The sequence below is a fragment of the Botrytis sinoallii genome (assembly GCF_014898435.1).
Source record: "Botrytis sinoallii strain Bc 23 chromosome Unknown BSIN_011, whole genome shotgun sequence".
Taxonomy (NCBI): Eukaryota; Fungi; Ascomycota; class Leotiomycetes; order Helotiales; family Sclerotiniaceae; genus Botrytis; species Botrytis sinoallii.
The window spans coordinates 1,420,651-1,436,118 of NW_024066038.1; the positions used below are offsets into that span (position 1 = coordinate 1,420,651).

At 41.5% G+C, this 15,468-nt stretch overlaps 5 protein-coding genes across 5 annotated transcripts; 3 read left to right on the top strand and 2 right to left on the bottom strand.

Moving 5' to 3' along the window:
- Nucleotides 1-94: 94 nt before the first annotated feature.
- Nucleotides 95-1,177, bottom strand: EAF02_007020 (uncharacterized protein; the record flags this gene model as incomplete). Its single annotated transcript, XM_038903068.1, has 3 exons — nucleotides 95-531; nucleotides 581-1,013; nucleotides 1,067-1,177. The coding sequence occupies 3 exons, from the start codon at nucleotides 1,175-1,177 to the stop codon at nucleotides 95-97; spliced, it is 981 nt and encodes a 326-aa protein (XP_038757389.1).
- A 2,417-nt stretch (nucleotides 1,178-3,594) lies between these two features.
- On the top strand, nucleotides 3,595-4,110 carry EAF02_007021 (uncharacterized protein; the record flags this gene model as incomplete). Its single annotated transcript, XM_038903069.1, has 1 exon — nucleotides 3,595-4,110. The coding sequence occupies one exon, from the start codon at nucleotides 3,595-3,597 to the stop codon at nucleotides 4,108-4,110; it is 516 nt and encodes a 171-aa protein (XP_038757390.1).
- An 854-nt stretch (nucleotides 4,111-4,964) lies between these two features.
- Nucleotides 4,965-7,479, top strand: EAF02_007022 (uncharacterized protein). Its single transcript, XM_038903070.1, has 6 exons — nucleotides 4,965-5,226; nucleotides 5,283-5,316; nucleotides 5,366-5,778; nucleotides 5,851-6,339; nucleotides 6,412-6,501; nucleotides 6,560-7,479. The coding sequence occupies exons 1-6, from the start codon at nucleotides 5,046-5,048 to the stop codon at nucleotides 7,267-7,269; spliced, it is 1,917 nt and encodes a 638-aa protein (XP_038757391.1). The 5' UTR covers nucleotides 4,965-5,045; the 3' UTR covers nucleotides 7,270-7,479.
- Nucleotides 7,480-10,460: 2,981 nt separating this feature from the next.
- On the bottom strand, nucleotides 10,461-11,267 carry EAF02_007023 (uncharacterized protein; the record flags this gene model as incomplete). Its single annotated transcript, XM_038903071.1, has 2 exons — nucleotides 10,461-10,765; nucleotides 10,829-11,267. 2 exons carry the CDS (start codon nucleotides 11,265-11,267, stop codon nucleotides 10,461-10,463), a joined length of 744 nt encoding a protein of 247 aa, XP_038757392.1.
- Nucleotides 11,268-12,036: 769 nt separating this feature from the next.
- Nucleotides 12,037-15,157, top strand: EAF02_007024 (uncharacterized protein). Its single transcript, XM_038903072.1, has 4 exons — nucleotides 12,037-12,445; nucleotides 12,511-12,605; nucleotides 12,667-14,645; nucleotides 14,700-15,157. The coding sequence occupies exons 1-4, from the start codon at nucleotides 12,266-12,268 to the stop codon at nucleotides 14,909-14,911; spliced, it is 2,466 nt and encodes an 821-aa protein (XP_038757393.1). The 5' UTR covers nucleotides 12,037-12,265; the 3' UTR covers nucleotides 14,912-15,157.
- The last annotated feature ends 311 nt before the right edge of the window (nucleotides 15,158-15,468 follow it).

Here is a 15,468-nt window from a genome sequence, read left to right on the forward strand (position 1 = left end):
GATTGGGCGTCCAAGTAGAAAGGTAATGCTGGGCTGGCTTTGTGTTATGACTATGGTTTAATAAACAGATATCTTAGCCTGTATCAAATCCATTTTATATCTTTCCGTCTAATGGTTTATCGAAAGTACCAGAATTTGTATGTTGAGAATCAGCTGTATTATGCAGAGGTACTCCTATCGTCTTGAGAACATTAACAAGTATTCCCTCGTCCTTACGAACGGCATCCCATTCAATCTCACTCTTAACTAGTAGTGTACCCGCTAGAAGAGTGCCATTCAAAGCAACAGATCCGATGATTTTGCCATCAACATTCTTGATCTCAAGCCCCTCCGACGTTCGAGGACATAATACCATGGATTTATTGGTAAGTCCCAAGTTGTAGCTGATGGGCGACTCTTCTTTGTGGTCTTGAGAAGGCATAGTTTTCATCAGCTGACAAGCTTTCTGATGCAATTCTAAGTAGGTTGCATGCAAATCTGACGGTTGAACATTGCTTTTGAAAGACGCGGCGAAGTATGTGAATGGGAGCTCTGCATAAGGTATCAGCCCATATATACAAAAAAGATACAAAATAATTACCTGGCGCGGGTGTGTCAACGAGACTGTCGATCAATGGAGACCATTCCAACTCTTTCTCTAGTCCTGCTCTCATCGATTCAACTGGAAGGAATTGGATGTGTCTATGGGGCTGCGACGCTCCCGAGTATTCCCCCGAATTGAAGAATCCAAACAATTCTTCTCCTTCCGCATGGTATGATTTTAAACAATTGTATGCCGCCACAAGATCAGCTTCCTCCAACAAGTGTGTCTGTTCTTTGAACTCTTTCGTTGAAAGAATGAAATGATCCGGTATAACAGGAAATTTATTAAGTACGAGGTTGTGCGACCCAAACTCTGTTACAAGCAACGACGGGGACGGTTTCAGAAATGGATTGAATGGCTTTTGAGAGATATCTTTGGGCTTGTCGGTCTTAGGTTTATGTGCCAACGCTGGAGAATATCGCAATTGAAACTATGACAATCAGTATGTATAGCTAATGAGGGACAACCATATTGAGCTCTTACCGGTAGCGAATTGCAATGCAAAATGGTCAATTGAGTCTGGAAATAGGTGATATCGCCAGCAGCTTGAGCTGCTTTGAATTTCTCGCGAACTAGAGCAGGTAAGTTTCGCATGATTGTGGATTTGAAGGGTGAAGATATTGAAGGATGTTGATGACCTAGTTTCCAAAGTTTCCCCAGATAAGATAGGGTTGTGGCACCAGTGGGGGCATGGATTGACGGGACACTTCCCAACCATCGAAATTTATAACAAAGTCATTCTTGGATTATTTGATATTAGAAGTTGTGGTTGAATTGTAACAGTTCGTTAAATATATATACGAGTTGATATATCAAGAGATATCCACAAGTCCTTTTTGTATTGTCCCGTCAGTCCGGACAACAACAGGTGCGGCGATAAGAACAATCCCCGATGACAGTGATATGTATCACCGTCATCGATGTGTGCAAAATATCAATGCTTTTAAAATTTAAACGTTGAAATTTTATCTCACCCATTCGAATTCATTCTGAATTCGGACTATTGATTCTTGCACAATTTGGTATCAAGTCGCACTAGACGGCAATACTTTTTGCCTCAGATGTAGCGATGCGGCAGCGACGTCAAGATGGCGAACAATGATCATATATCACTGTGGCAGATTCACAACGCCTCACTTGACTAGCCAATGTGTCAAACAAGATGATAAAATCGTATAGTCATAGATATAGAGATGATGTTATCAATCCTGTTGGTATTCTCACTCGTCTTGGAGATAGTACCTAGTCTTGGTTCCATGAAGAGGGCTACTAAGATCTAGTTGATCTCCTAGAACCCAGATATGCTCATGTTTTTTATTCGATCATCATCACACTGTTCTCAGTATACTTGGCACTCCGTCCAAAAGAAAGTTCTTGCGGTTCTTGCTACTCATTCCAACATTTGGCAAAAACTTTGCCGCACAGCAGAGTCAATACAACAGCCCTAATTCCCAACATCACGGCCTTCCCACGCGAGACAAAGAACACATGATGGTTGTTTCTCTGCTGTCAATTTTGAGATGTTTTCAATATGGACTCGGAGGCCCTAGGTGTCGCAAATAGCCTGCAGGTTATAAAGGTCTTGATGCACGTTTATTTTAGTTCGGCTTCACCAACTTTTCGGAAACGAAGGGAGATCTCGACTTCTGCTGCCGCAGTGTGGTATATAATTCATACCTTTGTGTTTCTATTTATATTAGTGCTGAAGTCAAACAATCAAGCGGCATTTGGATTTCTATTCTAGATATTATAATAACAAGATTGCTAGATTGCTAGATTGCTGAATAGCGAATCTCTATATCACAACACTAGAAAGTACTATCCAAGAATAGTTTTAGATGTCAACTGTAAGCTAAACTCACCGCCTCAAACTTTCTCTTTTTATTTAAGGATTTAAATGAGTGCTTCAATGCTATTATTGGCAAGAACACTTGAGTAAAGTCACAAGCGATACATGAATCACCTCAACCTGGCTTTACAGTCACAATGGGGAGCACTCTCTTGATGTATACGTTTCAAAGAATTGCAATTAGAAGCTCAAGTAAATCCACCAATACGTACAGATCTTCAATCAACGGTGCAGCTCCGGCTTTCTCTACTTTATTTTTATTTCTACCACCTTCTTGACCTTCTCGGGAGCACTCGCTCTTCATCTACCGCTAGATTCGACTTTTGACTCGACAACTACTGCACTAACCGCCTAGCAGTGCTAATTATCTTCTACGAGCTATGAGGTCAATATCGAGAAGCATGCCATTATTCGAATTATAATGCCTCGATAAACAACATCAACCCATAATCAGTGAAACCCAACTCAATGCTGACCCGTTTTGCAGGAGTGAGTCTATTATGCCATTTTTAACAACATACATGTTTTTGATACAATAATTTGAGACTTCGAATCCATTTTTGCCTCTACTGACTAATCTCGAACTGATATACGTTTCGTGCTTTTCAATTCTAAGAATACCCAGAGGTCATCTCGCTCCAAATAGACTCTGCGTTTTGTTTCACAGTCACTTCTCTCTACGAGAAGGAATACCAGGTATGCTAGCTTTTTCCGGCATGCCATATTTATTTTTGAATTCCTCCCATGTCAAATATCGCTCTTACATACTTGGATAATTCCGTGTTGAACTTTGCCGCGACCTTCTTTGTGCTGCCAAAAGTGGCTGACGAGGATTCTCGGCCAGATCAAATGATCGTGGCTGCCGCTGCACCAGATTCTGAATTTAGAAACGAATTTCAAGTGAGTTCCAATTGCATTTATATACTTGAGATAGTCCTAGAACACGAATTCAAACAAAAAGAAAAACAAGTATACAGATCCTGAGACTCATCCTTCAGATCTGATCCACATATCCCACCAAACTCGTTTGCTCGACTTGACTCCATCGAATCCATCTACTCGCTATCACTCACTACTTTTTTACCAACATCCACCAAAACGCAAACACCATCCTTACGCAATGTATAAACTTCTTTCGCTTTCATCGTTGATTGTTCTCGCGATGTCTCCCGGGTCATTTGCTTTCAATTTTAATCGAGATGGAACCATACTCTCATCAATTACAACAATCCCCACAGGAAGAGCAGTCGTTCAACAGAATCTTGCCATCATGGAAGAGGTTGCTGGTACCTTGACTTGTGTTAAGAATGATGATAAAGTTGCAACTAGCAATGATCTCATATGTGTATGCGATGGCTTAGATTGCTCCGTAGATGAGAGTGGCAAATTTGTCGTTTCGCTTAATTGTGAGGAGGGTGAGGCAGGAAACTTTTCTTGTGTATCTGGATATCATTCCTCTGGTGTCGATAGCTCCCCTGACAAGAAAAAACGTGATGGCATTCCAAAGACCACCAACCAAAACGCGACCAGCCAACCATCTTTCAAAACACGTCGAGGCTTTAGCTTCATTGGGGGACTTTGCGAATTCTTCACTGGTGGCAGTGGTAAATACGATAAATTCTTTGAGAAACGCGAGTTGAGCTTTGCATCCGGTTCTAGTCAGTACACAGACCAGTAATCCTCTACGCACTCATATACGCAATTTGCAACTGGTCGCAACCATGACCCAAATAATCACCTTACAACTGTAACGGGCCGCAAGTTTTGTGGTCATTTTGGCTTCTGTCAGGACGAAGATTCCAACCTTACATTAGCTTGGGCCGATAAAATGGAAGCGATGACCATCGCAGATTTTGTTTAGATGAGCACTTCTTTATTTGAGTATTGACGATGGGTCTGGAAAAGCTTTTGTCAAAGCACTGAAAACTTTGCAATATGGGCAGGGCCTGGATTTATGTCTCTCCTTTCTTGTTTACCGGCGTTTCTCTTATTCTGATCTCGTTCCGGCCCTGAGGGCTCTTTGTATGTTTTTCTCCGCTCCTTTCCCAGACTTCAGTCATGCGTATCAGAGAATTTACTACTGGGTTCCATCAGATGATGCTATCCAAAGTAGCTGTTTATCATGTTTATCATGTTTATATCAATCGTTTCTAGTTTTTGTAATTTCCAACGTTGTTTTCATGTCCTAAGCACATATGTCGATGTTTCTGGTGATAATTCCGAAGCTAAGAGACATCCAAGCGAAAAAATTAATCGTAAAATATCATCGTTTCCTCAGTATTCAATGGTAACCGAACCTCGGACTGAAGATTGTTAATATTGCCCCACCATGCCTGTGAGCCTGTGTCTGGGGTTGTCGGTAATCTTTCAGCTCGCTCCTAATCGACACTAAGGATCTAGATTGCTGCAGTCATTGACGAATCGGGGATAAATAACCATATCTCAACCAATAACCAGGTAACAATCTTTAAAGTTTTTTTTATGATGCAGATCTTTATTCAGATATACACTTGATATAGAATCAGCACAAAAAACTGAAATTGTATATGAGCAGCGCGAGGTAGCCATCAATAACTTCCTTTCTGATTACTGACATTATTCACATCGGACAAGATGAATTTGTCATTCTCGTTCGTGTTCTTTTTATCCATCTTTCATGATGTGGCATGTTACCCAGTCTTCTCCGGGAAGGTTCTCGAAAGATCAGCAGATCTCCTACCAATTTATGATTATGTGATAGTAGGAGGAGGAACAAGTGGACTCGTCGTTGCAAATCGTTTGTCCAAAAATGCTAGTAAGTCCAGTACCTCACAAAAACTCGTCATTTCACTCTTGTTAACATTGATCAAGATACAACCGTTCTCGTGATCGAGGCAGGAAATTTGTACGACCTCAAATTCTCATGACTTTTACCCATACTCACATTTTATCAGTCACAAAAATGAGGATTTCATAACAGTCCCTCTGATAACCACCGCCAATCTCCCCGTACTTGGTAATGGTCCTCGTGGCACAATCTATGATTGGAACACAACCTCAGTTCCACAATCGAACCTCGGAAATCGATCGATTGATCTTTCGGCTGGGAAAGTAATTGGCGGTTCTTCTGCCATAAATGGTATGGCATTCATGCGCGGTAATGCAGCTGAATATGATCATTGGGAAGAGCTTGGAAATGCTGGATGGAATTGGGAGGGTCTACTTCCATATTTCAAGGAAAGCGAACATTTTACTCCTGCCGACGAAGAGGAAGTGCAGGACTGGGGCATTGAATACGACGCAACCGTCCACGGGGAAAATGGGTTTGTCCAGAATGGATATCCGAGTTTCGTTTGGCCTAGTACTAGTAAGTTTCTCCTTGTACAATATATCTTACCAATTTTTGCCTATTTCAAAGAATACAAACTAAACCTCCCAGAAAATTTCTTAAACGCCTTCTTCGAACTCGGCGTCTCATATATAAAAGACTCTTTCGCAGGCCTCAATGCCGGCGTGTTCTTCATCATTCTTTCTATTACCCCCGATACCAAAGAACGCAGTACATCTCAATCTTTTTTGCCTCCAAGCTCTAATTTGACTGTTCGTCCTAACTTACATGTATTGACCTCTAATACTGTTACCAAAATTCTCTTCTCTACTCCTTCCAATTATTCATCTGAAACATCAAAAGAATCAAGAGCCACGGGAGTAGAATATGCAGCTGGTGTGGATGAAGAGAAATTTACGGTAAATGCTAAGAAAGAGGTGATTCTAAGTGCCGGAGCACAGCGAACCCCGCAACTATTACAGATTTCTGGCATAGGACGACGTGATGTGTTGGAAAATTTAGGCATTGAGGTCGTGGTCGAGAGTGAAGGTGTTGGCGAGAATTACCAAGATCACTTATTGCTTACTACTGTCAACAATGGTAAGTTGTGTTATTTTGTGTCAATTTATAACTTGATTTTGAATGGCTTTACTGATTTGAGTCAATTTAAAGCTCCGAATATCGCGATTCAGACTGGGAATCTCAGTACGAACGCTACGTGGCTTGAAGAGCAGCTTGAATTGTATCACGAGAAAAGGGAAGGTGAGATACCGTTTTACATGATTATTTGAGGCATATAGCCATACTAACAGATTATCAGGGCCTTTCACAACCGCCTCAGCAAACGTCTTTGCTTTCCTCCCTCTCGCCACAATTCTAAATGTTTCTTCCCCCTCCACCCTCTCTACCCTCCAATCTCTTTCCCAGTCCAAAAATGTATCTCAATACCTCCTCCCATCTACCCCCTCTTCCGTTCTCGCTGGCTACAAACTCCAACATCAAATTCTTGCATCCAATCTTCTCTCCAAAAACACCTCCCACGTGGAGATGATAGTCAGCGATGGTATCATCATCCCCGCCATGCAGCTCCCCTTCTCTCGTGGCCGCGTCTCCATTTCCTCACCCTCTGCTTTCGATTTCCCTCTCCTAAATCCAAATTATCTTTCCAACCCAATAGATTTGCTTCAACTCACCGTCGCATTCAATTACACGCGTCTCATGCGTACTACTTCCTCTCTCCAAGCAATCAATCTCACAGAATCATATCCAGGTTCGAGTGTAACAACTCAAGCAGAGATTGAGGAATATGTGAGGGAATCGGTAGCGAGTGAACATCATCATTCGGGTACAGCATCGATGTTGCCGAGAGAATTGGGTGGTGTGGTGGATGAGGGATTGAGAGTTTATGGGGTGAAGGGGTTGAGAGTAGTGGATGCTAGTGTGATTCCGATGATTGTTGGAGCGCACTTGCAGGGGACTGTGTATGGAGTTGCGGAAAAGGGTGCAGCGAAGATCTTGGAGGATGCATAGGGTTGTTAATACTTCTGTTTCGGGTATGGTCTTGAATTTTATGTATCTGTCAAGTATGTGAGGTTCGACACGGCACTAGGTCAGATTTCAATACCGCAAAATATTGGATTCACTCCAACTGAGACCCACAATGGAGCATCCATTTCTTGTATATATCTTGCTGTTGATTGAAACCTCGTCTCCCAAGTTTTACAACATTGAATAAATTGCTCGAACAAGGTGATTCCGCCATCGTCTTCTTTCAGGGCCACACAAGATAATTCATATGCAACTCGTAACAGATAGCCTTCGATGTACAAAAATACTAAGTGTAATAAGTCAAAAATGCCGTCTCAATAATGCCAAACAAAACATAAACAGCAAAATTAGGCAATGACAACATTTACACCCAACCGACAACCCCCGCCAAGAAAAGTCCTTGTCGCACGATTTTTTTTTGCTCCCTGGATCACAATGCATATTAGGGACAGAGAATGAGAACAAGTCGGCGCCCATTTAAATCATTAATTTCATTCTTTGCTGAGTTCTTAGTCTAGAAAAGTTACCAGAAAGTTCTTCCTTAAGTAACGAACTCGCTTCTCGATTTCTGGTATTCACTCATTCTGTGATATAGATCTTTCTGGAGTTCCACTGATGAAGTCTCTTATTCCCTTCTTACGTATTATTGGTGAATGACCTTCAGAGAAATCCACTAGTCATCACTGCGTACCGTATGATTCTCGCACAACCGAGCCATGCTTTTCGTACTTGCTTATTTAAGAAAGTCTTAGACTACTTCCTGATATCCCCAATGCCCGGCGAAACATAAATCTCTCTACAAGTCTGGGAGATCTTGTTCATCTCCCTTGAATAGTTTACCAATTTCGATTCGGTGCAAATTGGGGCTTGAAACAATACAAGGGAAATCTCTAAGTGGCATATAACAACAACTCCTGACAACAAGAATGAATGATTAGACAGCAGAAATGAACCGATCGCACAAACGACTCAGCGCTAGAGTCTCTGAAGGCCACTATCTTGCGCTGGGCTTAGATAGAATTGTGGCATGTGATAAGAAGAGCCCATGAGTATTCCGAAGGTGAGATTCTCTTATGCCCAAGTAGTATTATATGACATCTTAAGAGGCTTTGAGTACTTAAAGATCTCATGGGCTATGATACAGACTCCTCACATAGTGACTCATATTTCCCAGTTTAATGCGCTTACAGAGGAGTGAACAGCCCTAGGAGCTGTCAATCTACCTCATAGAATATATCTAGGCAGTTAGGCACGATCAGCCATCTAGAACTAAAGTATCTGGGCATATAAATGCTGCGTTTAGATATTTCTTTATTTTCAGATATGAACATGATGGACAGCAAGATCCGTGGTAGAAGGATATCTCGGAAACTCTGAAAAAGAGTGCGCATCGAAGTCCACAAACTCCCAAATATCCAGTTGGGACTTTAGGATTCGGTGGACTTGATGAACAAAAGAACAGTATACCACGCAAAACAATGAAAATGCCCAGCGACAACAAAAAGAACTACTCGAATAATGATCAAAAGAATTCTTTTAATATTCGAAGTCCACCAATACCCGGGATTAAGGACCTTTAGGTTCGCTCCGGATAAATACAGATAAACGGGGTGCTCAAATGTTGAAGCATATAGCCTATTGTAGTCGTGGCGATTGTTCTGTGACCTCTACTAAATCTTCAAGTCAAAGGTTTTAAATAACAAATCCATTGTCTCGCAGTTTTCTTGTGGCGATCTCAGATCCACCCCGACCTTCCAATGCACTCATTGCGGTACATGATCCACTCTCCTGACTTGTATCCCGCTATACCTACAAACATCATATCTAACCCCTCTGATCTCAAGCTGTAGTTACCTAGGCAGAGCTATGTGCGGGCCTATATAAACATCTTCTATCCCTTGATGTGATCTCCAAAGCTACCGCTAAGAACTTTCAATATAACAAGGCTCTATCTCATCAAAAAGATTGGAGCTATTATCTTTGCAATTCCGAGAATTACCCACCTGCTTCCTTTCTCTTTACCAATCCATATCCCAAGTATAAACTAAATATCATCCACAAGAAGGAACGACGAGGATGGCAGCAACACACAAGCTTCGACAGTGAAAATAATCATTAGAATTCAGATAATAGAATTTCATGGCCATATCACTCTGATAAGATCAAGAAGTTTTCTATGACAAACTTGAATGATGTGCTAACATTTCAAATTCGTACCCTGTGGCTTGATCTTTCATCGTTCTGAAAGTGTTATAGACCGATTAGAGACTGATAGAGAGTGTAGTTTATATATCACTCCACCCAACTTCTGTAGATCCAACACCTTTCGATGTTCCATCAAGATATTCACTCTTCCTGGCATATGATTGCAAATCCCAGTGGATACGTACTCCAGAAAGAAGACGTGAGAAAGCGTCCATCATCTTAATAAGCAACTCCTCAAACATCCCACATTTTCCCTCAATATATAAATACAGCTTCTCCAGCCCTCAAAATTCAACCAGCAAATCTTACCATTCTCCCGGGAAACTAGAATGGTGTCTGTTTCCTTTCAAGAATGGGTTGGTGTGATACAATATAACTGGAGACACATAGATAGCATCTGAATATTAAGCACAACTACAATATAGAGCATAAGATGTCGCCTAACTCAAAATGAAATCGAGGAGCACCACAAAGACAGCGGAAGAGGTAGTCGACGACACTGAAATATCCTCGCTAGCAATGGGATATGATCCAAAATCGATACGCGAAGATGGCAAGAAAGGGGAGATTCAATTAATTGTTACCGCTACCGCTATACCTTAATAACGAGAATCAGAGAATGTGTGACTTTCTTTGGATCCGCTTTCGGAACATGATTAAAGCGAAGGGTTTGCATCTTTGGATGCAGTCCTTGGTGATGTAGAAATCATGAGAATCACCATAAAGCATGCGTTCTCGCATGGCTTCACAAATGTTCGTGGGGTTATAGAGTGGTATAACCTCGAGAGGGATTTCACAAAATATCGAACACTGTCCAGGAAAATTCATTGAGCATGTTTTTCCAGCCATAGCATTTCTGGGTAAAATTTATGACCTCTTGTCCCCCAAGAGATATAGAAAACTTCGATTATGATAGTATTTTATTTTACTTCTTTTGACCACACGTTGTGGGCGACGCGATTTATAACTCAAGCACTCATTCCGCCAGCTCCGTGATAAACTGCTCCTGTAACATAGGAACTTTCCTCACTCAACAAGAAGGCAATGATTGAAGCCATTTCCTCTGCAGTACCGAGTCTTCTCAAGACAATAGAATCATACTCCCCCTCCTTTACATGAGTCTCTCGAGCGTGCCCCATCATTGGTGTATCAATTGGACCAGGAGCTAAAGCATTCACTCGTACATTTCTATCACCGACTTCCATTGCGGCAGTACGGGTAAGCCCAATAACTCCATGTTTGCTAGCGACATAGGGTCCTATTTTCGCAAATCCTGCATTGAAGCACTTTGTATGAGCTTAAAATCAAACATCTTGATGTGATGGAAATGACTAACCGTGCGTTCCAGCAATGGAAGATACATTGACAATGCTTCCACCATTTTCAATTTTTGATAGCTCAGCTCTCAGAGAGTACATCATGCCGGTTAAATTAACCGCAATGATTTTGTCCCATTCCTCGTCTTCTAGATCTTGGATCTTCATCACACCATGATGTTTACCAATAACCCCCGCACAATTGGCAGCACCATCTAGTTTCCCAAATTCAGTCACAATCTCGTCAATCCAGCCTTCAACTGATTTACGATTTGACACATCGACTATCGAGCCCTTGACTTGTGTGACAAAACCACCCTCCATGACAGTTTCGAGAGATTCATTGGATATATCGCCAATGCAGACGATGGCACCACGTGAACTGAGAAGCTTGGCTGTAGCAAGACCAATCCCTGATGCACCTCCCGTGATGGCGATTACCTTGCCTTTCATCGACATGATGGTGGTGTTGAGCTATTAGTTTTCTCGGTGATAGTGTTTGCAAACAGGCTGGATATTGATAAAATGGATGGCGGGAACGAGGAAGTGACATTTAAGAACCAAAAAAGTAAGAATACCAGATGAGGGGTTGTCGCGATAGGGGGATGTAACCTCAAGTAATGGTGAGCACTAAGCTATTCATGGCTGTTCAAACTGCCAGCTGAAATGAGTCAAAGAGAATTATCACGAGATTGGCATTTTCTTCGATTGGTACCTCGCCAAAAATGAGTGGGTAGGTAGCTAAGGAAAGAATTGATTCAGATGATCTTCCTGTACTCCAAGTTGGATATTATATTCGTACCCATCTAGGTAGTCTTTGATTCATGTGTTAGACAAGATGCAGCAGCGTATTTAATAGTCGGCTCTTCCAAGAGACTAAATAGTCCCTGACTATCAATTCATCCTCTTGGTTTTGAAGGTTGTCGTCTGAACCTATTCTAAGACACATTGGCGGTGTTGATGGTGTTGGTTGTGGTTGAAGGTAGCTCAAATTCTCCATAATCCGTGGATCTCTTGATAAGCATAACTTTATGGATAATCTTCATAAAACAACGTGGAGTTATGCAAACAACGCTAGCCCCCGCATTTCCCGTCTCATGACAACATACTACTCCGTACTTCGTAGAACAGGGGAAAAGGTTAAACTAAGATGGAGCCGGTTGTTTCGTACCTTGAATGGTGTACCAAGGCTCCTTCCTACCTCCCTATGCAAAAGAGTAAGTTTGGTCTCATGATTGTCTTTCCATAAGAACAAAGCTCAGTAAGCAAGACTTTCTCATCCTTTTCCATCATCAACTATTTACTATTCTTCATCACATGGAGTCGAAATAGTTTGTGAATGTTTATTTATCATTTGAACTTTCCAATCCTTCTTGTCTCTTTTGAATCGGTTCTTTTGATGGTACTTTGATGAATACGAGTACATACATATATGCACGCAACATAACACATCAACCATGCGTTGGACAAATTACCTGCAGGCTGCATCTGCAATAGCAGCGACGGTCGCACAAGCTTCTACATTGACCCCGCCAGTGATACCATTGATTGTTCGAAATCCATATTTGAGTGCTTGGTTAGGACATGCAAGAGAGAATCCATGGGAACATTGGCCTATATTCTGGACAGGTCAAGAGGTATGGAATTGAAGAATATCTTTCCGCCATTCAAGTCCGGTCACTAAAACTTCTATTTTATATAGATTGGATTCTCTGTCCTTGCCTCAGTACCAGGCGCCGATACTGTTTATCCATTGTTGGGTAGACCTCACGATTCATTAAGTAAATCCGGAGATAGGTAAGTTGAGAGCTATTGACAGTCATTGTTGAATTGCAAACAGCAACTAATTCATTCATAGCTTCAATGTATCATATCCTACATTCCTAGGTGCTACTTTTGATGCTTCAACTACAAACCTTACATATAATATTCCGTCGCCTTCTAAATCCCAAGAACCACTCGAAGTCGTTTTATCCTTCCTATCCCCAATTACACCAACCTCTACTTTCCGACAATCAATACCTGCGGCATACTTAACTGTGTATGTCACCGGAGATTTTGATCTCGATGTATACTTGGATATAAATGGATTATGGGTTAGTGGTAACAGGGCCAATGCCATTGATTGGTCATTCAGTCAGAGTGAACCGGCAAAGGATAGCAAAGATCCACCACTAAAGATCTGGAAGGCCAAGAGAGTAGTTGAGCAATTGTTCACTGAATGGGGTGACCGTTCAGAATGGGGACAATTACACTTCATAGGCCCAGCTGAAGCCAACCATCAAGCTGGTACATCTGGTATACTACGAACCAACTTTTCACGAAGCGGGAAATTACAAAATACTGTTGACACCAACTTTCGAGGAATTATGGATGAGGAACCAGTTTTCGCATTTGCCTATTCATTCAAGCTCAATTCTACTTCCAATTCCACTTCTGCTGAAAGTGGGAAAACATACGCCAGTGCTCTCTTTACCATTGCACATATCCAAAATCCTGTCATTCAATTTGCTTCCGCTCGAGGCTTGACAGCTATGCGTCCATTGTGGGCTTCTTATTATCCGGAAGCTGATGACCTGCTTGAATACCATTATAACGACTTTCAAACAGCCTTTAATCTCGCAAGCAACTATTCGGATCAACTTGCAATTGATGCTTTACAATCTGGATCTGAAGATTACAAGGACATCCTCGCGCTCAGTGCACGTCAAGTATTGGGTGCTGCATCTTTTGCTGGTACTCCTGATGACCCTGTTATTTTCTTCAAGGAAATCTCGTCTGATGGAAACATGAACACCATTGATGTCATTTACCCCGCTTTCCCATTCTTCTTATACACCAATCCTAGATGGTTGGCGTATATGCTGGAACCTTTGATCGAACACATGCTTAGTGGTCAATATCCTAATGATTACGCCATGCATGATCTTGGTTCGTCATTCCCTAACGCAACAGGACATCCAGACGGTAGAGATGAATACATGCCCGTTGAAGAATGTGGTAATATGCTCATCATGGGTTTGGCATTGGTCAACTCACTTAAATATGACACTAAGCCAGCAAGTATCTGGTCCAATCAAGGTGATCACAAAACCACCCAATTCATTGAAAGTGCTTTCCCACTTTTTGTCGATGAGGATGGTATGGATGATAGTGTTGGGGGTCCCATCGAGGCCAAGGGTGAAAAGCAAGCAAGAAAATGGGTCAAGAAATCATATAAATTATGGAAACAATGGACTGGTTATTTGGTCAGGGAAACTCTTATCCCTAGTAATCAATTGTCGACCGATGACTTTGCGGGGTGGTTAGCCAACCAAACAAACCTTGCATTGAAAGGTATCATAGGAATCAAGGCTATGAGCGAGATTGCTGAAGTTGTTGGTGAAACCGAAGATGCTATTTTCTACCGCAATATTTCCGAAACCTACATCAAACGATGGGAGGATGAATTTGCCTTTTCCAGAGATGGAACTCATGCTAAATTGGCATATTCTTGGTACGGATCATGGACCATTCTATACAATCTGTTTGCAGATTCATTACTCTGTTTCCACATCCCATCAAGCTCTTCATCTACTTCAAGTATCGGGAACGATCAAAAACCTATTACTCTTCCCGATCAACAAACTTCAAAGACCGGATTTGTAAGTGACAAGGTTTACAAACTACAGAGTGATTGGTACCACTCAGTTCGACAGAAGTACGGTTTACCTCTTGATAGTCGTCATCTTTATACCAAAAGTGATTGGGAATTTTTTGCAGTTTCAGTTGCTAGTAAGAAGGTTCGCGAAGAAATTGTCGACTCAATTGCACTATGGGTCAACGAGACTACAACAGGTATATAATTCTGTACTGGCAAGTAAATAATATCTAAACCTAACATTATCACAGATAAACCACTTACAGATTTGTATGACACTGAGGGAACTGGTGGGTTCCCAGGTATCGAGTTTAAAGCTAGACCGGTTGTTGGAGGACATTTTGCTTTCTTAGCATTAGAAAGAGCATGTGATGGGAAGGCTGTTGCTGCATTAGACTTCTTAAATGAAGACGAGAAGTTAGACGTATATGAAGAAGAGATGATGCATACCGAAGAATTGTAGATTATAGCGGTATTATTGGTAGTCAGGTCTCTAGATATCTTTAACATATGAGTTTGGTTGAAACTAGGGAAAAGGAAGCAGTGCAGGCAAGTGCATTTCCTTACAACTACAAGTTTGATTGGGAGGTTTAGGATTATCAATAGAACCCATACGAATACCATTGATGTATATTGCAATTGGATACACTATCATTGATTCGCGTTCCTTGATTTCTCAGCTATTCAGCTTTACGTGCAGTACCCTGACCTGACCTGGTTGGTGGTTATGATGATTCTAGGAAGGATTGCCAATTGTGCTCGAGTAAAGATTGATATGATTGACATACGTACACAGATATGACATCAAACACTAGGTACAGTAAAACTTCAAATCATCCGTATAATTTATTCGATATACTTCCTCCACTCCTACGCATCAAGACCTAGACCTACCAGTAATATTTCTTTTTGTCAAACAAAGGAAATTACCTCTTGTTGCTTGTAAACCCGTACCTGATCATGATTGATGATTGATACATTGGCTGCCAGGTAATTATAAAACCTGATACCTGATACCTC